The 27,291-nt window shown below is 42.2% G+C and overlaps 1 protein-coding gene across 7 annotated transcripts in view; it reads right to left on the bottom strand.

Moving 5' to 3' along the window:
* Positions 1 to 3,528: 3,528 nt before the first annotated feature.
* SYNJ1 (synaptojanin 1) overlaps positions 3,529 to 27,291 on the bottom strand; it is an 81,007-nt gene continuing 57,244 nt past the window's right edge. For 4 of the 7 annotated variants that reach the window (XM_073668300.1, XM_073668304.1, XM_073668303.1 and 1 more), the window contains 5 exons: positions 25,372 to 25,419; positions 20,271 to 20,335; positions 18,521 to 18,623; positions 16,668 to 16,894; positions 3,529 to 9,044 (listed from right to left, as the gene is read on the bottom strand). In XM_073668300.1, coding sequence (XP_073524401.1) covers positions 8,265 to 9,044; positions 16,668 to 16,894; positions 18,521 to 18,623; positions 20,271 to 20,335; positions 25,372 to 25,419 — 1,223 coding nt within the window. In that variant the 3' untranslated portion in view covers positions 3,529 to 8,264. Of the gene's footprint in view, positions 9,045 to 14,885; positions 14,910 to 16,667; positions 16,895 to 18,520; positions 18,624 to 20,270; positions 20,336 to 25,371; positions 25,420 to 27,291 lie in introns of all 7 variants that reach the window. The other 3 variants (XM_073668306.1, XM_073668307.1, XM_073668305.1) reach the window with 3 other exon arrangements.

Here is a 27,291-nt window from a genome sequence, read left to right as displayed (position 1 = left end):
GACTGAGAGGAGACTTAATAGCTGTCTACAAATATCTCAAGGGCTGTCACATTGCAGAAGGATCATCTTTATTCTCATTTGCAAAAGGAAAGACTAGAAGCAATGGGATGAAACTGAATGGGAGGAGACACATTAGATATTAGAAAAAACTTTTTGACAGTTAGGGTGATCAATGAGATGAACAGGGGGCCACGAGAGGTGGTGAGTTCCCCTTCAATGGAAGTCTTCAAACAGAGGCTGGACAGACATCTGTCTGAGATGATTTAGTGAATCCTGCTTTGAGCAGGGGGTTGGACCAGATGACCCAGGAGGTCCCTTCCAACTCTACCATTCTATGATTCTATGATAAGTGAAACTCATATTATATAGAGTCATTACAGACAGAGTGATCTATTTCACGTGTTAATTTCTGTTAATGATTATGGCTTACAGCCAATGAAAACACAAAAGTCATTATCTCAGTAAATTAGAATAATTAACAAAAAACACCTGCAAAGGTTTCTTAAGCGTTTAAAAATGTCCCTTGGTCTGTTTCAGTAGGCTCCACAATCATGGGGAAGACTGCTGACTTGACAGATGTCCAGAAGGCATTCAATCATTGACACACTCCGCAAGCAGGGTAAGCCACAAAAGGTCATTGCAAAAAAAGCTGGCTACTCACAGAGTGCTGTATCCAAGCATATTAATGGAAAGTTTAGTGGAAGGAACAAGTGTGGTAGAAAATGGTGCACAAGCAACCGGGATAACAGCAGCCTTGAAAGGATTGTTAAGAAAAGGCCATTCAAACATTTGGGGGAGATTCACAAGGAGTGGACTGCTGCTGGAGTCATTGCTTCAAGAGCCACCACACACAGACGTATCCAGGGGGGTACAAGTGTCGCATTCCTTGTGTCAAGCCACTCATGACCAATAGACAATGCCAGAAGCGTCTTACCTGGGCCAATGAGAAAAAGACCTGGACTGTTGCTCAGTGGTCCAAGGTGCTGTTTTTAGATGAAAGTAAACTTTGCATTTCATTTGGAAATAAAGGTCCCAGAGTCTGGAGGAAGAGTGGAGAGGCCACAATCCAAGCTGCTTGAGGTCTAGTGTGAAGTTTCCACAATCAGTGATGGTTTGGGGAGCCATGTCATCTGCTGGTGTAGGTCCACTGTGTTTTATCAAGACCAAAGTCAGCGCAGCAGTCTACCAGGAGATTTTAGAGCACTTCATGCTTCCCTCTGCCGACAAGCGTTTTGGAGATGGAAATGTCATTCTCCAGCAGGACTTGGCCCCTGTTTACACTGCCAAAAGTACCAATACCTGGTTTAAAAACAAGAGTATCACTGTGCTTGATTGGCAGCAAACTCGCCTGACCTTAACCCCATAGAGAATCTATTATAGAGAATCTATGGGGTATTGTCAAGAGGAAGATGAGAGACCCCAGAAACAACAATGCAGACGAGCTGAAGGCTGCGATCAAAGCAACCTGGGCTTCCATAACACACAGCAGTGCCACAGGCTGATCGCCTCCATGCCATGCCGCATTGATGCAGTAATTGATGCAAAAGGAGCCCCGACCAAGTATTGAGGGCATTTACTGAACATTCATTTCAGTAGGCCAACATTTCAGATTTTAAAAACATCTTTCAAGCTGTTATAAAGTATTCTAATTTCCTGAGATAATGATTTGTGTTTTCATTGGCTGTAAGCCATAATCATCAACATTAACAGAAATAATGTTAACATCAGTGTGACACATACCAGTGCCTGGGGATCATTGTACAGCTAGCGCTGTTCCCAAGCACCGGGTGCTGAACGCTGTCCCCTGCTTGCGCTGCGATCAGGACAATGATGAGTAGTATTCTGCTCTTGCTGTGTCCTGGTGTAAAAAGAATAAAAAAAAAAAGATCCTTATACTCACCTGTCCGAAGATGTTCCCCTCTGTAATCCACCTGATCGTTCACGCAGATTTGCCGGGGAGAATGACTTGCTCCAGTGAGTGAGGTCCGGAGCTGTGCTGAGCTCAGTGAGAGACAGGACACCGCTCGCTAAGCGCAGCTCCGGGGCCCGCTAGCGGAGCGAGTTATTCTCCCCGGCGTGAGCGGTCAGATGGGTTACAGTGGGCACTGCTCCTGCCATTGGAGACTCGCCGGATTGGGGGGGAATGCTGGACTAAATCGGACCTGCGTGGGAACATTTTTTTCTAATAAATTGGTGAATAAGGGTGTCTTGGTTTTTTTTTTTCCTCTCTCTTTTTAGGTGTTTTTCAGGTATCCATGTGTGGACTAAGTCAGACCTGCATGTTTTTTTTTTGTTTTTTTTTATAAAATTGGTGAACCAGGGTGAGTTTTTGCAAAGTATTTTTTAAATGTTTTTATTTTTGATTACTGGGTTAGTAATGAGGGTGGCTGATAGACACGTCTCTATTACTAACCCCAGGGGTTGATGCCAGATGTGATTTTTGACAATTCACAGCTGACATCAACCCAACTACCATTACCCCAATTGCCACCACACCAGAGCAATTGGGAAGAGCGAAGGCAAAGCGCCAGAATTTACGCATCTAATGTGATGCGCCACTGCAAGTTTGTACTTTTAAGCTGGGAAGGGCCTAATGTCCATGGATCTTCCGAACCTGATAACATCACCCCGCAGCTGTCTGCTTTACCTTTGCTGGTTATCAAAAATAGTGGGGACCCCACGTTTTTATTTTTTTTTATTTATTACTTTTAAACAAAGCTAAACACCCTTTAGTGCCATATGAAAGGCACTAAAAAGAGTGCAACTTCATTATATGTAGGGGGACTTGTGAAATTCTATATCGAAAGGATATCAATCTATTCTTATCCATCTATTCTGAAGATTTTGGCTGTGAACTTAATGTACTTGGCTGATGAAATTTCCTGGTTCTTTTGACGTGTGTGTGTAAAAATCGGACGTTATTCACTGGTTTTTGGAGAACCCCTTAAAACCCTATTAGGTAGTGAAAATAATTAAAGAATCAGTTTTTGATCAGTCATTTTTTTTTTGTTCTTTATTTCAACATCACTCCACGTATTTCACAGGACAGTGCACGGGTTACATTGTACTGATAATGTAATACTGCAGATAGATCCTGCCAGTATATAATCTCATACACAGACCACAGAAGCCATGTAACTCTGACATGAAATTCATCACGTGTACCACAGGTTTCAGAACACAACACTCCCAATTTCCTTTGCGGTAGAGAATAGAGTTTGGATCAGTAACATATCCATAGTACGATGGATAAGGCAGAATGGGGAGGAAAGACGCCAAATCGTACCTGTATAATGCAGGCAGACATTTTTTAAAATTTTTTTACACCATAAATCAGCACAGGAACCATTTCCGATACACACTAAAGCGGCAGTCCCTCAAAAGAAGGAAGATATTGGGCGTCTAGTACGGGTTTAAAGGAGAACTGTCACACAGCAGATCTGTTTTTTTTCAATTATATCCCTAATTAAAAGGGTTACAAAAAATAATTACCCCCCCAAAAAAATAGCGCCCCTATCTGTCTACAGGCTATATCTGGTACTGCAGCTCAACCCTCTTCAAAAAAATTATAACCGAGCTGCAACACCAGCCACATCCTGCACACAAGTGTGGCGCTGTTTAAGAAAGCAGCCATGTTTTTCTTTTTCCTTATCTTGGACAATTCCTTTAAAAATCGAGAAGCACGGCCAACAATCCAATAGGAGCAGGACCGTTGATGCCAATGTTTATAGAGGTCGGGTAACACATACATATACGGCCATTCACACACCGACAACGATATATATTAAATAAATACGTACATAATGTACAATAGTCATAGGATTACAGAACGTCATTCTAGATAGAAGCCCCGCTCTCTAGAAGCATCAATGCAATTTGCTTTTCTAGAAAATATACAAGATAGAGTCACAATATAAAATACATTTTCCCCTCCCTCCCTTATTCTATGATCTGGAAGTCAAAATATGGCCTTAAAAATCTAGCGAATATATTAAATATTTCTTCCATGCTAGTAATGTATATATACGTTAAAAAAACAAATCTAATGTGCTGGATAGGCCTAGAAGTCAGTAGGCCTCACTCATCGCCTAGTTTAACCTAGCAACCAATCAGAGTGCAGCTTTCATTCTTCCAGAGCAGTGTAAGTGAATGTAAGCTGTGCTCTGATTGGCTGCTATGGGCAACAATGCCAGATTTAATATGGCCTATAGTTTTTTGTTTTCTACATGAAGCTTATTAGAGGTTACACATTTACAATTTAGAGAAAGGATCGTGTTGCGACAAGTCAATATATTTTTAATTCGAGCATTTCTCCCTTAAAAAAATAAATCGGCCATATCTGTCCAATTGTTAAAAATGCTATAAAGGGCTGTTCCTCAATATGGAAAAGCTGAATGATGACCATTCCTGTGTCATAATTCACCACTGGTGTCACCCACATTTCCCTAATCTACCTAGTATTTACCACAACAGCTTTCACTTTTTTTTTTTTTTTGAATAGGGCCGCCATAAAAGGTGCATGAGGCCTCCGTAAACCTATAGCACGGACCAGCCGGGGGTTTCCAGACATGAACTTGATAGCCGAATATATGGCTATGAGGCGATCAAGTTTCAGTCGAGAGAACCACAGCTGGTCAAACATATGAGATATTCACAGACCAGGTATGGACCGCAAGGTCTCCGGATCTGTCCATATTAGTAATGAGCGAGCATGCTCAACCCTCGAGTGACATTGGGGTGCTCGGACACTCAAGCGCCATGCTCAGAGCCCCCACCCCGCATGTTTCGCAGCAGTTAGACAGCCATTAAACATGCAGGGATTGCCTGACATTGCCGTGTATGACAGGCAATCCCCGGGGGCTCGAGCACCTGCGCACCCCAATGTTACTTGAGTGGCGAGCACACTCACTCATCACGAATCCATAATTTATATATATATATATATATATATATATATATATATATATATTTATTACACACACCTTTGAGGCCATATGGTGGGCTAGAAGACCCATGGCCAATGTATGAAAATTCAGAGGGGATAAAAAAAAAAAAAAACCTGGAGATTGCTGTCCCCTATAACCACTTCTTAAAAAGTGGATAACAACTAAAATAGCATGGCCGCTGCGCTTTCCCACACCCCTCAGCCGCCATAACACTGAGCAGTTTTAGCAAAGTGTCAATAGCTGATGTAAATTGCGCTTTGGTGACTTTCATATTGTCATGCAGCTTTCCCATAAATAGAAAGAACCAGATAAAACTTTTAACAATTGAAAAAAGGAAACTTCTTCCCCCTCATTTAACCCTATACATTGGGTAGAAATGCTCTTTAATCACATATGCACCATCCTATACAGGAAAACAGTGCAGGAATGTATATACCCCTAACCCCATAAATACAGCATATTATTATTATTTTGCAATATATTACACATTCATACCTGTAAATTGGATTTACTACAGTCTAAAAGAAAAAAACAAAAAAACACAGAATTTGGACCAGACAACCATACAGTGTACTTATATAAACTACTGGCTAGGTTTAGGATACATAGTGTATATATACAGTGCCGTATGTATATTACATGGGATGATCGTGTATTATAAAAGCATATACTTACTCAGCTTGCACCAGAGGCAGCCATATTGTGGCCAACCAAGCAATCAGTCCGCAGTGAATATTGGCTTAGCTTCTAAATTTGCGCAGCTGGCGAAGGCTTATGAGCGCGAGATAGGAATTACGGATGATTATACGAGTCAGGCACGGTACTGAAGCTCAGTAAGAGAAAAGGTTTTGAAATGTGATGAGACAATTAAAGTGCATTATACTTATATGTGCGCCGCGCCCCGATACATACATGGCAGGTGGAAACACCGGGAGACAATTCTGTGAATAGTAGTTTTATCTAGACAAGTAAAGCAGTGTAAAATGGGAAACGGTCAAAGAGATTAGTAATGGTTTCCCAGAAGCGATGGATTTTGTAGACTCTAGAAAATAGTGCAGAGCAGCAGCGGTTATACATAATGTGCCCCATATACTGTGCAGAAATAGTAATGCACTTGTTGTAGCGGTTGATCATATTTCCGCCAAACTAGTTCCTATGGTCAACTGCTCAATATTTTCTCTGGACCTTTTGTGCTTTTTACACAAGGCCGATGTAATAAATGAATGCCAAGGAAAAGTGAACCAGTCCGAGGCCAACCTTTTTTTTTTTTTTCTCCATGGTTCATTGGAAAATAAAAATATTTTATACAATGGCCTATCGAGCCAGCATGGGTAACCCTGAGTGCAGTCCTAAAGTAAATGTATTCACTTTGCTAGATTTCCGTTTTTAAATAGTCTCCAAATATTCTCAGCCGACGTTACAGGTCCGTACAAGGTTTCCTGTTAAGGGGAGAATTTTTTTTTTTTAAATTTTAAGTCACCATATTGGATCATTGCAAATATTTCATGTCCGATTCATTAGATTGTGCCAGAAAACAAGGGTGAAAATTTTGCAAATTATGTTTATAAACCTTGCTCCACCAACTTTTTGAAAAATTGGAAGAAGCTTAGCAGGAGGTGCCTGGCATAAAGGTTGCACCTAATTCATCAAGAGGCTTGAAAAATAATTCTGCTTTAATTTACACTTCCTCCAGTGACGTACAAATGCCAGTGTTGATTAATCTGCCCTTGGAAAACCATTAAATGTTGCAGTGTGACTCACTAGCGCCCCCATGCCCTTTCCTGTACGATATGCCATATACAGACAATGGGAATTTTTATAGTATATGAAAGGTTTGATTTGCAGAGCAATACAGATTATTTTATTTCTGACTACAACGCTCATTATACCAGAGGTATATGACGTGTCCAGTCACAAAACCTATTCTCTGTCATGTTATAATATATTGCAAATTTTATATATGGCAATGTCAAACATTAAGCCTGACATATGCATTGTGCGGATGTAAATTTAGGAGGGTTATCTAACTATATTCATGGCTGCTTGTTAAGAAGAAGCCAAATAATTGCCAATTTTGTGCTATTTTACCATAAGAATCTAGCAAAGGAGATACTATGTATCAACCGCTATAGCTGGAGATAAACCACCAGACTTTTAAACTACTGTCAAAATTATAGAGTGGAATGCCAAAGCTTAACAAACATGTGAGGCCGAGATCACGCCCGACGGAGGACAAGACCACCGGGTCTGTGCAATAGGCCTCAATGGGGATGGTAAGGGTGCTGGCAGACCTTAAAACTATGACTAACTTGGATGATAAATAGACAAGACTAGCGCATGCTGCACCATAGGTCTGTATGGACAATTGCATTGGTCAGAGATTGTTGTGCAGACATTAGTTGGAATGAAACCTTAATGTGATTGCAATGTGGGATTAATATCTGATATTTTTAAAGCACTTCCAAGCTTTACTTGGAGCCTTATGCTGCAAGGGTATCTTGGAAGAGCCATTGGGTGGTGGTGCATGGGCACATTTCTAAGGTGGTGGTGCATGGGCACATTTCTAAGGTGGTGGTGCATGCGCACCATTCGATGGATCACAAACAAACCACCGAAAACGATATATCAGATATGCTATGCTTGGACCCATTATACTACGATAGCTCAAAAATCACTCACCAATAATTCTAGCCTCTGAAACCTCATCTGTTCGTCTAAACTACTGTAAAGTCTCCCACACATTTGGTTCCTATTTAAGTTTGCCTTTCTTTGCTGGCAATTCCATAAAGTGGTTTACCTGTAACTGCAGTAAACTTAAAGCGTATAATAATAATAGTTTACGACTAAAAAACAAAAGAAAAAACAGCAAGGGAACCTGTAACTTAGACAAGCCCCCAATACAACAACTGTACCCTTAAAAGCATTTTCAAATGGACTAAACAGTGTATAGAGCATATGCTTTTCACTTTCTGCTCTCAACACTCCCAGAGGCTGTATTTTAAGAATCAGAAGACCCCCTTAAGTGGCATTTTCGAGGACCCTTGCACCCACTTTGATAGGGTGTCATACAAGTAAGCCAATCTAAAGGAGTTCTATCCAGATCAGTTCCATTTGAAAGGCTTTATACAGAGCATGCAAATTTACAATAAAAAAAAAGTTCAAAAAAATAAAGTCACATTTGAAATGTCGTCCAGATAAACAAGGGAAAATAAGATATTAAATAGTGGTTTGGGGCGAGTTTACATTAGGTAGCCACGTAATTCTTCGATCAGGTAAACATATTGCACACCAGAGAAAAAGTCAGTAGTAAAGTCTTGGTTATCGGTCGGCAAAATCAAAACTTTGGGAGAAGTTTGCAGACAACTTGGTAGAGGGTGGTTCGATTTTTTTCCTCGACGGGACGCGCGGAGGGGGTGGCGGCTTTCTTAAAGACATAGTAAGTGAAGATCCCGCTGGGAGATTGTTCCAGTTGCTGTCGAATCCAGACTTCTGGGAAGGGTTTAGTAAGGAGAGTCCATCAAGTTCCACTCCATTGCTGGGCAATGACCTGTTTGTAATAAAATTGGGGTCTTCAAAAGTTACCCAACCTTTAGGATTTGGGCCTGGCATCGTGGAAAAGTTGTGAGGCAAGGAGAGACTTTTTTCTGCTGGACCCACTGTAAACATTGGCTTGCTTTGAAGCAACTCGGGTTGGCTAACAGAATGAGGCTGATCGAATGTACCAGTTTGCAAAAACGCTGCCGTGGTGGTAAATGGATTTGCAGGTTCTGCTGACCTTTCTGTGAATGGGTTTGCTGCGTTCGAAGTGTTGGTGCTATTGAGAAATGGGTTGGGTGATACCCTCAGACTGTCCAGAGACCCACCACGGGCTGGGATCGGAGGTGGAACAGCAAGCATGCAATTCATATTATTCAGGAGGGGAAGGTGATTTGCCGATAAAAGTGGTAAAAGTATGGTCTCCTTTGGGATTGATGATGATGATGACGATATGTGAACGGGCGCCTGCAGCTTTGAAATGGGAGGATGTTCGAATGCCAAGTCCACAAATGGATCATTGTTAAAGTGACTTTTAAAGCCACCGACTTCCTTAGATCGGTTCTGTAAGAAACAATAACAAAAAGCATGGTGATTAGAGGATACCGAAAAAAAGTGCATAAAATATACATGTAATATGTCGTCATCTACAGTACAGACCAAAAGTTTGGACACACCTTCTCATTTAAAGATTTTTCTGTATTTTCATGACTATGAAAAATGTACATTCACACTGAAGGCATCAAAACTATGAATTAACACATGTGGAATTATATACTTAACAAAAAAGTGTGAAACAACTAAAATTATGTCTTATATTCTAGGTTCTTCAAAGTAGCCACCTTTTGCTTTGATGACTGCTTTGCACACTCTTGGCATTCTCTTGATGAGCTTCAAGAGGTAGTCACCGGAAATGATTTTCACTTCACAGGTGTGCCCTGTCAGGTTTAATAAGTGGGATTTCTTGCCTTATAAATGGGGTTGGGACCATCAGTTGTGCTGTGCAGAAGTCTGATGGATACACAGCTGATAGTCCTACTGAATAGACTGTGAGAATTTGTATTATGGTAAGAAAAAAGCAGCTATGTAAAGAAAAACGAGAGGCCATCATTACTTTAAGAAATGAAGGTCAGTCAGTCCGAAAAATTGGGCAAACTTTGAAAGTGTCCCCAAGTGCAGTTGCAAAAAACATCAAGCGCTGCAAAGAAACTGGCTCACATGAGGACCGCCCCAGGAAAGGAAGACCAAGAGTCACCTCTGCTTCTGAGGATAAGTTTATCCGAGTCACAAGCCTCAGAAATGACAGGTTAACAGCAGCTCAGATTAGAGACCAGGTCAATGCCACACAGAGTTCTAGCAGCAGACACATCTCTACAACAACTGTTAAGAGGAGACTTTGTGCAGCAGACCTTCATGGTAAAATAGCTGCTAGGAAACAACTGCTAAGGACAGGCAACAAGCAGAAGAGACTCGTTTGGGCTAAAGAACACAATGAATGGACATTAGACCAGTGCAAATCTGTGCTTTGGTCTGATGAGTTCAAATTTGAGATCTTTGGATCCAACAACCGTGTCTTTGTGCGATGCAGAAAAGGTGAACGGATGGACTCTACATGCCTGGTTCCCACCGTGAAGCATGGAGGAGGAGGTGTGATGGTGTAGGGGTGCTTTGCTGGTGACACTGTTGGGGATTTATTCAAAATTGAAGGCATACTGAACCAGCATGGCTACCACAGCATCTTGCAGCGGCATGCTATTCCATCCAGTTTGCGTTTAGTTGGACCACCATTTATTTTTCAACAGGACAATGACCCCAAACACACCTCCAGGCTGTGTAAGGGCTATTTGACCAAGAAGGAGAGTGATGGGGTGGTACGCCAGATGACCTGGCCTCCACAGTCACCAGACCTGAACCCAATCGAGATGGTTTGAGGTGAGCTGGACCGCAGAGTGAAGGCAAAAGGGCCAACAAGTGCTAAGCATCTCTGGGAACTCCTTCAAGGTTGTTGAAGACCATTTCCGGTGACTACCTCTTGAAGCTCATCAAGAGAATGCCAAGAGTGTGCAAAGCAGTCATCAAAGCAAAAGGTGGCTACTTTGAAGAACCTAGAATATAAGACATATTTTCAGTTGTTTCACACTTTTTTGTTAAGTATATAATTCCACATGTGTTAATTCATAGTTTTGATGCCTTCAGTGTGAATGTAGAATTTTCATAGTTATGAAAATACAGAAAAATCTTTAAATTAGGTGTGTCCAAACTTTTGGCCTGTACTGTATATCCAACACTGACATGAGCAAGATGGAAAACAGTCATCCAAAAAAATAAAAAACATCCGAAATACCAAGATACCACCATTCACTGGCTACAGAAATGAAAAAAGATCTACCACCCCACATGACAGGTCTTTGTTTTTGACGTTCTTTGACTGCCTCATGCAATATTCATGCAAGAACTGGGGGATGAGAATCCAAAAAGCTTTGGGTGGTCCGACAGTCAATACGGCAAAGACGAGAAGTGACTTCTTCCATAGAAAATATAAGGGTCACTAACCTTTACCGATGCAGCTTGATTGCTTCCCTTCATCTAAGTCTTATTATCACGCCGGTAGACAATGATATAAAACATGAATGGAGCCGATGTTATATGGGATAATTTCGTACTAAAATGACTGGGGCGGAGGGAGGGTTGATGTCCACCCCATGAACACAAGCAAAGCACAGGAACAGGAGAGTGTAAAGGATATGGGGCACAATAAAGTAACTACACCTATGTCAGTGACCAATTTGGAGATTCTTACAGAAATCTTTTTTTCCTACCGACTCACAGCATAGATTTTGAGAATGAGCAGATACAAAGTCTAGTTGGACATCACCGTAGGCCTAATGCCCGCGCTCTACCTATAGAAAATGACCTGGCAGTGACAGAAGATCTGTATAGAAAGCATCGCAATCCTTCCTCGTCACGGCCTTCAGCGGTGCACTAGAGCGGTTATTAACCCGCCTACACTCTGCAGATTCAGTCCCAGGCTACACAGTAAAGCAGATGAGTGAAATGAGGAAATGTCAGGATATTAAATCTGATTTAATGAAGTGCGAGAAAAGTAGGATATCAATATTTTAGACTGATTGGTAAAACAAACAATTTTTATTGCTGGGTGTCTAACAAAAAAACTGATTCAACATTTTTTTTTTTACCCTTGTTGAAAGGAGAGGCTTGGCATGTGCCCATCAGTTTTGCCTGCCACATGACAGGTGCAGTAATGCTGCAGTGCAGTCACGGTCACTGTTACTACAAGCCTGCTAGCTGACATTACATGGCACGCCGACAATGCATCCATCAGTGCGGATGCTGCTGTAATCACAGGATTTAGCTTTTCTAATTAGTAAGTTGGCGTATGATTTTCAAATTACTTCAGCTATATGTCATGTTGATCCAGACGACATCAAAAAGGAAGAAATAATCTCCTTGTCTTCCCCGTATTGAGTGTGTAACTAAATTAAAGTCTTAAATTGGAAGTCCATTACTTTATTTTTAGGATCACAAATTGTTCATAAAGAAAAAACACATTCACCTACCGGACTCCCCTGCTCCTTGATACTACTGCGCGTGTTACCTCCTGGTCTTCTGGAAGCCAGGACACCGGCCTAGGACACCTTCAGCAGTAAGAAGGATCAGTGATGGTCACGTAGGAGAGTATTTATTTGTTTTTTTTTTAATGCAAGAACCACCTTAGGTCCATTGCTAAACTAAGAAAAAGTAATGGACAACCCCTTTAAAGAGGTGTTCCAATATCACACGTTTTCCCCTATACATAGGACAGGGCATAACTTGCTGATCACTTGGGGTAAAACCACCGAGACCCCCAGCGAATATCTTGTCCCTGTGCTCCCAGTGTTGAATGGGGTGTGTGTGTGCATTGCTCTGTCTCCATTCATTGTTGAAGGGATTGCTGAAAATATCGCTCCGCTTCAACAGCAGTGCCATTGACAATGAATGGAGCGGAGGCAGAGCAGGACCACCTGCACGTCATCCAACATGGCTGTGCAAAGTCCCATTTTCTGCTTTGCTGGGGATCAGAGTAGTCAGATCAGCAAGGCACCACCGATTCTTTGGAGCGGGCGACTTTTCATATTGGGAACAACTCGCTAAATGTAAAAAACACAAAACCACATGGAAATTGGAATTTGATGACTGTATTAAGACAGTTAATTTACCATTTTTGCTCATTCATGGATATGATATGACAAAGCTGGCGATCACCTGCTGTTTGTTAGGCACGTACTGATTTCTGCAGCAGTAAGGGTTAATATGATACAGCAGGCAACAAGTCATGATAAAGAGTGCAGGACCTCTATTGATAAAGAGTGCAGGACCTCTATTGATAAAGAGTGCAGGACCTCTATTGCCTTTTACACCAGCACTCTATTTGTCTATGAGATGTCCATTTAGATACACTAGCCAAGCAAGCTGGATCAGAGACGGAGGCGGTAGATGGGGAGGGTACATGGATGCGAATACCACTGAGATACACTACCAGTGACGTGGGTACATATAAATCACAATAAATGACACCAGTAAAAGGTACACAGGAGATGTAAAAATTTTTGTCTAAATATATGCACAGATATCATCCTAACCCTTAGGCACTTTTTTACACGTTGCGTTTTTGCTGCCAAAAAAACCCTCAGTGTTTTACAGGACCAGCAAAGTGAATAAATAATCTGAAATCTCAAGCACACATTTCTTATTTTTCCTTGCAGACTTGAACATTCAAAGCATTTTTTTTTTTAAAATGTGCAGCATGTAAATTTTTTCAGCGTTTTTTTTTTCATATAATTAAATGAATGGGAAAAACAGGCCAGTAAAAAAAGCACGTAAAAACAAGTATTTTATGCAGTGTTTTTCCTGCCAACACTCTGGTTTTTACAGCAAAAAGAAAAACACCACACCCACAGTGAAGCATGGTGGGGGCGTGGAGGTTATGCTTTACTAAAACCTACATCAAGTCTGCCAAAAGTATGTGGGAAAACGTGTTATGGTCTGATGAGACCAATATTGAACTTTTTGTCCATAATTCCAAAAGGTATGTTTGGTGTAAAGCCAAAACTGTGCTTCACCTTGAGAACACCATACCCACAGTGAAGGAGGGTGGAGACAGCATTATGCTTTGGGACTGTTTTTCGGCACCTGGAACTGGGGCTTTAGTTAAGGAGGCGAGAATAATGAACAGTTCTAAATATCAGCCAATTTTGCAACAAAACATTCTGATTTCTGCTAAAAAGCTGAAGATGAAAAGGAATTTCACCTTTCAGCACAAGAACGACCCTATGCATACCTCCAAATCAACAGAATGACTTCACCGGAAGATGAAGATTTTGGAATGACCCAGCCAGAACCCAAATGAATTGGAGGGTGACCTGAGGAGGGCGCTGTACACAGAAGATGCCCCTGAAATCTGACAAACGTGGCGCTACTGCAAGCAAGAGTAGGCAAAGATTGTCATGACTCCTACCCAAAAGGCCGAATGCTGCCATAAATTCAAAAGGGGATTAAAAAAAAGAGTAAGGGTGTGCATATTTATGCAACCACATTATTATAGTTCTTTCTTTTTGCTTTTCCACCTGAAAAGATTTCAGTTCGTTTTTCAATATATTTGTACAGATTATAGATGACATTAAAGGTGGAAAAAGGCCTGACATGATTATTCTTGGTAGGTTTTATATACATGACACTTTAACAGGGGTGTGTAGACTTTTTAGATCCACCTTATATGCTTTATTTACAAAACGTAGCCCGATCGGAAGAGATCAGCAGCAGTCTGACACAGGAGATCATTTTTTGCATTGGCACATGACTAGTACTGTGTACTTAGGGGGCCGACTGGTGCATCTCAATAGCTAGGCCCCCCCATACACAGCGCTGATGACCTCCTGCGTCCAAGATCAAACATCTGTCAGAACTAAGGCACCATATTATATGAGCAAGCTGTACATCTTGCCTATTTAAAGGGATTGTCCACTTTAGGGAATCTTTTTATTTAAAATAAACACCTTTAGAGCACGGGTAGTAGTCTGACGTTGCGTAGTAGAGATGTAATACACTGGGCTCATTCATACACTGCCATCTCGGGCACATGTCCACCATTCGTGCTGATGGCGGGGCACGCCTAGTACAGACTTCAGGAGCCATTGATCCTAGCACAAACTAACGACAGATCTCGCTGCCAAGAAAAGCTCTCAGATCTTGGAGGAGAATTTAGAGATTACCAAGTAGTAATAGATTGTCCTTTCTTTATCATGACGGCGAGCTGCAGAGGTAATGACGGCTATCCGGATTATTACATGAGAGACGTATGAAGCTAAAAGGTGGAGTATGGGAAGTAGGGGTAAATTACTGAGGTACCTGTTACCCTGACGGCTGCTCCTGCTAGTGATAAAAAAGACAGATATTAAAGAAAAAAAGATGAGAAAAGAGAGATACAGATATACACAGAGTAATAAGCTCAACATGCAGATCTGAAATTCCTAAAAAGCCTTAATCCTATGTGCGCTCGCTTTATACATTGCTCCGATGGATCTAAAAATCATACTGAAGGAATTCTAAAAATTCTAGATAAAAAAAAAACAAACAACAAAAAAAAAAAAAACTGACTACCGTTTTGTCTATACAGCTTTACTTCAGACCCATGTGTCTCCATGGTAACAGACTACAAAGAAACCCAGTGTAGTCAGATCCTGCAGCTAAATGTACTTTAAAGAGAAGTAGAGGACAGGTTAGAAGGAATATCACTGTAGGTTTAGGCCATGGAGACATAGGTTTTCGGAGAAGCTCCATACATAAAACGGTATGTATTTTTTTATTAATAATATTGGCAAAGATACTTAAAGGAGTATTCCCATCTTCAAGATCGTATCCAAGTAGTTAGTAGGTGTAATTATTATTATTAATAGCAAATATCTCCAATTAGAAATGCAGTATAGTTCTTCAGATTCGCTGTGTCTCTTACCCCATGTGCAGGGCATTGCAGTAGCTTGGGTATCCATGGTTATGATCACTCAGTGACAGTTAAGACAGCTCTTAGTGGTCGTAACCATGGATACCTAAGCTACTGCAATGCCCTGCACATGGGGTAAGCTACATAGCAAATCAGAAGAACTAGATTACATTTCTAATTGGAGATATTTGCTAATAGTATTATTACACCTACTACATATTGGGATAGGATCTTTGAGATGGGAATATCCCTTTAAGATATATATATTTTTTTTCATTCAGATGCGAAAACAACTAACATCTTTATAGTTGGCTCCCTACAGGCACGGCTTAGTTTTGACCCTCAAGCCTGGTTGTTAGGCAGGACATCACTATCCATCGTATTGGAAAAATTGCCTAACAGCGTTTATCATAAGCACCCAGACTGTCAGGAATGACAAATGGGCTGAGTTGCGTTACTTGAAAATAAAAGGTCAATAGTCTCTTTATTGTCAGCCATGTTTCCTTACAGTATACGACTCATATGGAAGAACTGAAGTCGTTGTCTCAAAGTGAATGGCTAAGATGCAATGCTAAAGACAACCTGTGGACACCGGGAGAAGCGACGGAGACTCCGCACTGGACCTGGGGAGGGTAAAACACACTGCACCAGAAGACAGGGATTTTCTGAAACTGGAAAACCGCTTTAAATTAGAAAATATTAGGTGTATTTGTTTCCTTGCTTTCTGTATCATAATTGGTACATTATTTATTTTACTCACTTATATAGCGCCATTTATTCCACAGCGCTTTACAGACATTATTATTATAAGTGTTCTTCCCGTGTACAGTTCCAGCCCCAGCTCTTAAAATTGATAAACTAATAAATTAAAGGGGTTTTCCAGCATAAGAAAAACATGGCTACTTCCTTCTTGTCCACAAGTTACGTTTAGTATTGCAGCTTAGCCCTATTATAGTGAATGGAGCAAAGCTGTAATACCACACACAACCTGAGAACACGAGAGGCGCTGTCTGATCCTACAGAACCCCAGAATACAAAGTATATGATAAGTCATGAAGAATAGAAGAGAGACGCACATTCAGCTCATACACATTGGCAGCCTCAGCCTAAATGAATTGAGGCTGATAACAGAGAATACAAGTGATAACAGAGAAAAGTAATAGCTATGTCAAGGTGAGCAGGTGACCTACCTCTTGAGAAGGTGCTTCCTCTGAAGGCAGGTTCTGGGCGGAGCGGCTACGAGGCGGTGGTTGTGGAGGAGGGTCTAGGCTTTGCGCTGGGGGTGTTTGGGAAGTAGGATGCAACGCTGTGGGTAACAGAGGCTCTGGCAGTTTTTGGCAGGGTGGCTGGGAAGTTGGGCTAGGCTGGAGAGGGGCTGCAAGCTGGGGCTTCAAGGGCTCGGGAAGAGATGAAATCGCTAAGAGAAGAAAACACAAAAACGTCACAAGTCCGTTCCCTTCTGGTAAACCTGCTCAACGTGGCTCCTAGAGAACCCGTCAGCTCTCCAATCTGTAAGATAACTCCAAATCAGGGGCGGACACTAACCGCAGACAGCCAGGTACATAACAAGAGAGGCCCTTCTTGATATAATGTCCCCCCATCCTAGTCCCCTTCTTGGTATAATGTCCCCCCATCCTAGTCCCCTTCTTGGTATAATGTCCCCCATCCTAGTCCCCTTCTTGGTATAATGTCCCCCATCCTAGTCCCCTTCTTGGTATAATGTGCTGTATCCATTGTCTTTTTTGGGGTTTTGATTTTCAGGCATTCATTGTATGGTAAAAAGAACCTGGCAGTGTGATTCTTCAGGTCAGCACAAATCAAAATTGTATCCTTTTTTATTATTTAAACAACAACAACAACAACGGTTAATAAAAAAGCAGAACATTTCTTATTTCTCTCTTTATGATGTTTACCGTACAGGTTGATTATTTTTATATTTTGATAGATCGGACTTTTACGGACATGGATTTTTTTCTTTATTCTTAAGAAAAAAGGGGGCAAAACTTTTTTTTTTTCCTACTTTTTAAATATTTTTTACAACTTTTTTTATTTTATTTTTTAGTCCCTTTACGGGACTTCAATCTATGATCCTTTGATCGCTTGTCCTATATGCGGGAATACTGAAGTATAAATGTTCTACTATAATAATAATAATCTTTATTTTTATATAGCGCTAACATATTCCGCAGCGCTTTACATACATTATCGTCGCTGTCCCCATCGGGGCTCACAATCTAGATTCCCTATCAGTATGTCTTTGGAGTGTGGGAGGAAACTGGAGAACCCGGAGGAAATCCACGCAAACAAGGGGAGAACATACAAACTCCTTGCAGATGTTGTCCTTGGTGGGATTTGAACCCAGGACCCCAGCGCTGCAAGGCTGCAGTGCTAACCACTGAGCCACCGTACTGTGCTAACCACTGCGCCACCTTGCCGCCCTATCACTATGAAGCCCAACCAAATGCAGCGTTTGACAGCGGCAACTAAATGGTTAACAGGCGCAATATGAGCTGCGGTTACAGACAGATGCTGGCAGTGTAACACAACCGGCACTACTGCGCTTGGAGCTTACCCAGCTACTGAGTTCCATACTAATGGACCCAAGAGTGGACATAAAGTTACGTCCAATTCCACCTAGGAGTTATGAGTTCGCTAAGGTTTCCATTTCTTCACTAAGCAGAATAGTGCACTACGCTTCCCTGGTTATCAGGGTAAAACCAAAACCTGATGAACCAGAACATTAAAGCAGATCTGTCACCATATTTCACAATACAAATTGCATGCTTTAATAAACAGATCTTTTAGACCTGATGGGGCTGCTATACTTACTTTGAAAATTTATGTTAGAATGGCTGCACAATCCTCTCTGAAAGTGTAAACTTAATTTCTGCCCACTTTGCCTGATTGACAGTTCCTCAGTGTCCCTCCTTTCCGCTGCTGCCAAAATTTCACACTGTTCAGTACAAGCTGCAGCTGTCTGTCAGAGGAGCCTGAATACACTTGGACAGCTGAACCATTTCATTCCTCAGATGCACACACGTACCTTTGGCTGGTTCTGCAGCTTTCACTGGCGCCTCAGTATTTGGTCTGGTCTGTGCTTGTCGGGTTTGGGGGACACTAATAACTCCAGCACGCGGAGGTATGATCTAGGGGAAATAATAGCAGTCATACAGTGAACTTCACACAGGCCACACGTCTAACTGTTATGCCGCATATAACATTTATCACGTATCTACAGTATAAACGATAAAATGTGCGATTGCTCTTGACCTTCACTAATCCTAAGAACGGGGACCCCATAGGGTGAATGACGCATCAGCGATTGTGTGTGTCCACTGCGCCACATAGGTCCCTTCCCCACCGTTCTCATTAGCCCTCTTAAAAAAGCTTGCCAAGCTAAATTACTATTTCCTGATCCCTTCTACATTTGTAGGTAACGTAGTTTAAGAGCATTGAAATACTTACTAATCACAGTCGTCCTCGGTTTCCATCGCCGCTACTAGGCACGTGACCTCAAATCATATCAATGAGATCATACAGGGGTCTATGTGTGGACTGGAGGTCTCTTTATCAATGCAAGTCTATGGATCCTCGTTTTTAGTTGCAAAGACCAACATTTGGAAAAGTGGCACGGTTCCAAATAGTAGATACTCTGTTAGACGGCAAAGCTGCAGAGCGGTCACATGGTCCAGAAGAGGAACGAAGCAGCGCTAGAAGCTGGAGAAGACTGCAATCTATCTAGAAAAGGAACGGAGCAGCGCTAGAAGCTGGAGAAGACTGCAATCTAGAAGAGGAACGGAGCAGCGCTAGAAGCTGGAGAAGACTGCAATCTATCTAGAAGAGGAACGAAGCAGCGCTAGAAGCTGGAGAAGACTGCAATCTAGAAGAGGAATGGAGCAGCGCTAGAAGCTGGAGAAGACTGCAATCTAGAAGAGGAACGGAGCAGTGCTAGAAGCTGGAGAAGACTGCAATCTATCTAGAAAAGGAACGGAGCAGCGCTAGAAGCTGGAGAAGACTGCAATCTAGAAGAGGAACGGAGCAGCGCTAGAAGCTGGAGAAGACTGCAATCTAGAAGAGGAACGGAGCAGCGCTAGAAGCTGGAGAAGACTGCAATCTATCTAGAAGAGGAACGGAGCAGCGCTAGAAGCTGGAGAAGACAGTAATCTAGAAGAGGAATGGAGCAGCGTTAGAAGCTGGAGAAGACTGCAATCTATCTAGAAGAGGAACAGAGCAGCGCTAGAAACTGGAGGAGAAGGAGGCAATCTGTCTAGTGGAGGAACGGAGTAGCGCTGGCAACTGAAGAAGGCAGCAATTGGTAAGTGTTTATTGCACTTGTAGTACAATACACAGATTTAGATGGAATTAGGCAAAAATATTAGCTGGGTGCGCTTCTTAACCCTATCAATACGTGTGATATATGTAACATTATCCGCTCATGACGTATATGCTGAACGAGTCCCTAGATTCCTACACACCTGATGGATGCCAAAGCAGCCTCCTTCTGCTATCCATCAGGCAGGAACACATCGCTATTTTTTTTTTCCAGCTGTATAAGATTTGTCACCCGATAGAGGATGTGTGTAAGGGTGTGCCACACAGATGCATATGACAATGATTTATGTTTGGTGTGTGGAGATTTTCTGACCTATTAGCACGATGTGAACAGCTCCTTATTGTGATGTACATGTCGTCTGCTTCCATCTCATACTACCACATTTACCGCTGTTCTGTATAAATACATGTATACCCACTGCATTGGTGAATAATAGAGGAAACAGTCAGAAGTTGCTCACCGGCCTCACTGAAGAGCAGGCGGCAGCCGTGGGGGCTCCAAACTGGGGAGGAGGTTGTGCACGAACTGAAAGACAAATCAAAAACTCAAAATCAGCTTCCATACAAGTAAATATATCTGTATACAGACTAATGGCACGGGACTAAGAAGCAACAAGGCATTAATGATGCAAAAGTAGTATAAAAGTTGGGTAAGTTACTATATTAGTAGTTTATGTATAGTAAGACACTGCAGGTGCCAGCATAGACGCCATGGACATTATTACAAAGCTAGATCTGGATTATGTGCAGGCCACATGGGACACTATACAGCGTGTATGACGGCCTCGCTTTACCACTGCACTACACTGGTAAGAATCAGAGGTTGTGTAACCGTTTCTTCCCCAGGAAACACAACCTCATCTTATGCAGGGATGTTTGCATCAGTTTCTTTGTTTCCCAGATTATGACCAAGACACCGATCTTTGTAGACAAAGCTGCAGCCTTTGGCGTCATCGCTTTGTTATGCAATGAAACAAGACAACCCCTTTAAAGAAAACTTTTTTTAAATGTATTTAAAAGGAAATTGTGCTTTCAAAGAAACTTTTCAGAATAATCTGCAATGTGTGTACACGAGTGTTAGAGCAGTCCTAACTCCAACCAAGACGTTTCCGGGCCAGTGAGAATAAGAAATACAGAGTTTGTGATTTCCAACAATCTCCAATATTTAAAAGGAGTGTTTGTTCATTTTATACCTTTCATGAATATAGGTATTCTGTGCATAAATCTGGGCGGTTAATGCATAATAGCATATAGCAGAATTCATAGCTGCAGAATAAGTAACTCTGCTTTAAATTCAGCACACAGACAAAAGCAACAGCTGCATGGAGAAAATTTATACAGCAGTCCTGAGCAGTGTAGATGTGAATCTAGCTCTGGGGTGAGGTAAAAGCTCAGATCTTTGTGTCCGCCTCTGCAGGTTCTCACTATGCTCTTCTTTTCTCCTCCTCCTTCCCTCTTCATACAGTATAATAGAAGGGGTTAACTGACACCACAGTGATCTGGTGGACAAGGTGACATATTCAGGAGGCAGTGGGATGGGAAAGTGAAGAAAGAAGCTGATTTCTTTGCCAAGATATACACGTGCAGCTCACTAAATTAGAATATCATCAAAAAGTTAATTTCAGTTCAATACAAAAAGTGAAACTCCTATATTATCTAGCGTCATTACAAACAGAGTGATCTATTTCAAGTGTTTATTTCTGTTAATGTTGATGATTATGGCTTACAGCCAATGAAAACACAAAAGTCATTATCTCAGTAAATTAGAATAATTAACAAAAAACACCTGCAAAGGCTTCCTACGCATTTAAAAAGGTCCCTTAGTCTGTTTCAGTAGGCTCCACAATCATGGGGAAGACTGCTGACTTGACAGATGTCCAGAAGGCAGTCACTGACACACTCCACAAGATCCCAGAGTTCCAATCTTCATTTGGAAATCAAGGTCGCGAAGAGCGGAGAGGCCACAATCCAAGCTGCTGGAGGTCTAGTGTGAAGTTTCCACAATCAGTGATGGTTTGGGGAGCCATGTCATCTGCTGGTGTAGGTCCACTGTGTTTTATCAAGAACAAAGTGAGCGCAGCCGTCTACCAGGACAGTTTAGAGCACTTCATGCTTCCCTCTGCCGACAAGCTTTTTGGAGATGGAAATGTCATTCACCAGCAGGACTGGGCATCTGTCCACACTGCCAAAAGTACCAATACCTGGTTTACACACAACAGTATCACTGTGCTTGATTGGCCACCAAACTCGCCGCCTGACCTTAACCCCATAGATTTATAAGGTATTATCAAGAGGAAGAGGAGACACCAGATGTCACAGATGTGTCACAGGTGACAGACAATCGCCCTGCAGTGGGTTGCAGGAGATCTCTACATTTGGCATTGCAGACAGCTCCTTAGATAAGAGGCTGTCTTTAGAACCGAGCAGCTACCTCTCCCTTGCTAATTAGCTCTCTGGCCTGGGTGTATATATACCTGGTGTGTCTGAGAGGGAGTCGCCGGTTATACTCATTTCTACTTGTGAAGCTTAGCAGGAGCAGTACTTCGTCCTCTCTGGAGCTTGAGGCCTAGTGCTTATTTGGAGTTCATCTAAAGCTAAGCCGTTTTTCCTCTGTTTTGTCCACCCTTGTTGTCTATAGAGTTTAGCAGAGGTTGACTGCCATCTCCTCCCATTCCTAGCCGTAGCCATACGCCAGGGAAAGTAGGGCTAGGCATGCGTCCGGCGATTGCTGAAGAGGCAATATAGGGACGATAGTTGAGACAGGGTGACGCCAGATCAGACTAGGAGGTCTCCACTTCCCCTAGTGTCTGTGCTCCCTTTCCCTTTTCCCTCTGTGTTGCGCTAAGTCTTTCCCACACCTGGCGTGACACCAGACCCAACAATGCAGACGAGCTGAAGGCTGCCATCAAAGCAACCTGGGCTTCCATAACACCTCAGCAGTGCCACAGGCTGATCGCCTCCATGCCACATTGCCGCATTGATGCAGTAATTGATGCAAAAGGAGCCCGACCAAGTATTGAGGACATTTACTGAACAGACATTTCAGTAGGCCAACATTTCGGATTTTAAGAACATTTTTCAAGCTCTTGTTATAAATTATTCTAATTTACTGAGATAATGACTTTTTGTTTACTTTGGTTGTAAACTATAATCAACATTAACAGAAATAAACACTTGAAATAGATCACTCTGTTTATAATGACTCTATATAATATACGAGTTCCACTTTTTGTATTTAAGAACTGAAATAAATTAACTTTTTGATGATATTATAATTTAGTGAGATGCACCTGTATTACAAAGTTTCTTATATTCGCCTGCACTACTGATTTATGCAGAGTTTGTTGAAAATACACTTCCTATTTAACATCTAGTCCATTCCTAACATGAACCGCAAGTCCAGGTCCTTAGCTCATCACTAGTCGCTCAGCATGCAGAAGGGCTCCAATCTGTGTACAGACTTGCAGACTAGAGGGTTTATTTGAGCAATGTTAGGACCAGACCCCCAACGATCAGCTGCACTTCTTGAAAAAACAAACTAACCCCTAGATATTAAATAAACAGATGGGTACCCTTTAAGGCTTTATTCTTGCGGACAATTGTTGCAGAATTTTGCTCTTGGAATTTACACTAAAATTGCTCAACTAACTACAGTAAAATGTAAACCCTTATCTGCTCACAGTATAAAAGAAAATTCTGCTATGGATTGTAGACACGCTGCGGACTTTCACCACCGATTCCATTCACTGCAACGCAATGAACAGAATCTGCAATAAAATTCTACAAAATAATGAATTCCACATATTACGTCGGTCAATTCTCTTCCTCCTAGTATTGACCCAACATACCATAACATGGCAAGGAGACTCCCGGGCAGCCAAAGAGACTCCCGGGCAGCCAAAGAGACTCCCGGGCAGCCAAAGAGACTCCCGGGCAGCCAAAGAGACTCCCGGGCAGCCAAAGAGACTCCCGGGCAGCCAAAGAGACTCCCGGGCAGCCAAAGAGACTCCCGGGCAGCCAAAGAGACTCCCGGGCAGCCAAAGAGACTCCCGGGCAGCCAAAGAGACTCCCGGGCAGCCAAAGAGACTCCCGGGCAGCCAAAGAGACTCCCGGGCAGCCAAAGAGACTCCCGGGCAGCCAAAGAGACTCCCGGGCAGCCAAAGAGACTCCCGGGCAGCCAAAGAGACTCCCGGGCAGCCAAAGAGACTCCCGGGCAGCCAAAGAGACTCCCGGGCAGCCAAAGAGACTCCCGGGCAGCCAAAGAGACTCCCGGGCAGCCAAAGAGACCCCCGGGCAGCCAAAGAGACCCCCGGGCAGCCAAAGAGACCCCCGGGCAGCCAAAGAGACCCCCGGGCAGCCAAAGAGACCCCCGGGCAGCCAAAGAGACCCCCGGGCAGCCAAAGAGACCCCCGGGCAGCCAAAGAGACGCCCGGGCAGCCAAAGAGACGCCCGGGCAGCCAAAGAGACCCCCGGGCAGCCAAAGAGACCCCCGGGCAGCCAAAGAGTCCCCCGCCATTAGACAGTTTTGACAAATGAGGCTGTGCCACATTTTAAACAAGTTGTTCCATCGCAAACCTTTATAGGCCATAAGAGATCAAGCAGATCCAATTATTCAGATATTGCAGAGATTTCTGCCAACGTCCATCCCTCCATTTTTGACATAATTGAAATGTGCATGTAAGAATTTATTTTTCTTCTAGGCACAGAATGCCAATAACCCTTTAGCCTTCTCCTGAGTATCCAAAATTAGTGATTAGTGTATTGTATGCCAATGCACATTTACGTTGGCGGTCTAGCTGGTACCAGTGCTCAGCAGATCGGATTATTGGTTCCCTGCTGCCATGAATCCTAGTATTAATAAGTAACTAAGCAATGGAAGAAAGTAAGAGAAAATAGCGCCAAATAAGTAAAATAATAAAACACTTCCACTTAAATAGATCCATGCCATCAATGCATTTCAGATGGACATTAAGCGATCATGCAGTAATTCATGCTTAAAACTAAGCTATCATTTTGTGTATGCTGCTCCAGGCCAACTTTGTGTTTCCATGGTAACAGACTACACACAAACTGTGTAGTCTGATCCTGTAATCATATACCCCTTCACCGGCAAACTGATAGTATGACTGCAGGACTGGATTACACAGGCTTTATGTGGTCTGTGAGCATGGAGCTGCAGACACAAAACGGCAGAACTTTTTTTTTTTTTTTTGCCAAGGCCTGCAGGAAAAAGTTACACATTTTTTGCATTTTAGATGCACAGATTCATAAGGAAATTATTATTTTAGGGGGTAAATTATTGTTAAGCTAAACTATTAGTTGCCTGGTATAATGATGTTGATGACCTTTCTATGGCTAGGTTATCAGTATCAGGTCCATGCGGGGTCCAACACCCACCAAATAGGACCCCCACAGATCTGATGCCAACGACCTATCCAAAGGATAAATGATCAGCATCATTTGCCTGGAAAACCCTTCCGATCTAAATAATATTAGTGCAGAGCATTTCTATGTCACATGCTTGGCACGCTCATGCGGTTCACAGTATGGCGGCACAGTTACCTTCTGCATCTCTGCGAGCTGCCCCCGGGCTGGGAGGAGCACCCGCACCTTGTTAAAAGAGAGAAAAGACACTAAAGATTTTAGAGACAGATCATAATATCTGGAGCGTCACAGAGACAGGTCACAGGGAAAGACGGCATCACATAGAGACAGACATTAACTAAAGTCCTAATGGGAGTGTCCTACTGTGTGCGGTGTATTGGGACGGTATGTCATTCCTAGGATGGGGGGAGGCGAGTCCAGATGTGCAGATTATCAACAGCAAATTACAGTATTTATTTTTGTTGCGTATATGGCGCCAACATGTTCTGCAAAAGCAGCCCAAAAATGAGAAACTGTATATACTGTAAATCTAAAAAGTCTACACACCCCTGTTAAAATACCAGGTTTTTGTGATCGAAAAAAAATAACTAAAATCACACCAAGAAGAATTATATCGGCATTTTTTCCACCTTTACTTTCACCCATAATCTGTTCAATTCAAGTGAGAAAAATGTAATTAATTTTGAGGAAGACCATAAAACTAAAATAATGTGGTTGCATAAGTGTGAACTCCCCCTTATAATTGGGGATGTGTTTGTGTTCAGAATTAGCCAATCACATTTACACTCACATTACATAGTAGTCAGTATACAGATGCCATTCTTTACAGTGATTCTGATTAACCCCATATTATGTTTAACTTTTCCATAAGGATTTTCCTGACATTTTCTTAGTTGCGTTTTATAGCAAAAGCTGTAAACAGTTGACAACACAGCAAAAGCCATGATCCGTCACAGCTTACAACACAGCAAAAGGATCCCATTGTTAAAAGAGATCAGTCACGACAAGGGTACAAAAAAAATTCCAAGGAGATATACCATTGAACGCTGTGAAGATGATCATCAAGAAGTTGCTCAAATTTGCCACAGAAGTGACATTACCTATAACTGGACGTCCCTCAAAAATTGATGTAAAGACAATAAGAAAATTGGCCAGGAGGCTGCCAAAATGGTTACAGCAACATAAGGCGTGGAAGGCGTCTTTGGCTAGTACTGGTTGTGTACTGCATGTGTCAACAATCTCCCATATTCTGCAAATGTCTGGCCTGTGGGGTAAGGTGGCAAGACAAAAGTCTTTGTAAAACATCCAAGCACAGTTATGATTTTGCCAAAACCTACATGAAGTCTGACAAAAGCATGTGGAAAAACACATTATGGTCTCAGGAGGCCAATATTGAATTTTTCATCCAAAAATGCCAAAAGTTATGTATGGTGCAAAACCAATACGCGCATCACAAAAAAAAACACCATATCCACAGTGAAGCATGGCGGAGGCAGATTTGGGGCTGTCTTTCAGCAGCTGGAACTGGGGCTTTAGTCAAGGTGAACTTATATCTGAACAGTTGTAAATATCAGTCAATTTTGCAACAAATTCTTCGGGCCTCTGCTAAAAAGCTGAAGATAAAGAGGAATTTCCCCTTTTAGCACGACAACGACCTCCAAACCAACAAAAGAATGGATTCACCAGAAAAAGTTCAGAGTGTTGGAATGGCCCAACAAAAACCCAGACCTGAATCCAACTGAAAATCTGTGGTTGACCTGAAGAGGGCGCTGTACACAGGAGATGCTCCCGTAACCTGACAGATTTGGAGCTACTGGAAGGAAGAGTGGGCAAAGATCACCAACTCTAGATGTGCCACGCTGATAGACTTACCCAAAAACACTGAATGATGTCATATATTAAAAGGGAACTTTAACAAATTGTTAGATTAAGGGTGTGCATATTTATGCAACCACATTATTTTAGTTTATTTTTAGTCCTGAAAAGTTTTAAATGTATTTGTACAGATTTTAGGTAACATTAAAATGTGGAAAAGCCGTGAAATGTTTCCTCTTGTTATGATTTTTATTTACATGACAAAAAACTGTCATTTTAACA

Source organism: Phyllobates terribilis, unplaced genomic scaffold (assembly GCF_046119375.1).
Source record: "Phyllobates terribilis strain yellow unplaced genomic scaffold, ASM4611937v1 Scaffold_2__4_contigs__length_985480577, whole genome shotgun sequence".
Classification (NCBI taxonomy): Eukaryota; Metazoa; Chordata; class Amphibia; order Anura; family Dendrobatidae; genus Phyllobates; species Phyllobates terribilis.
The sequence above is the reverse complement of the archived record's forward strand: the minus strand, read 5'-3'. Positions and strand labels throughout refer to the sequence as shown.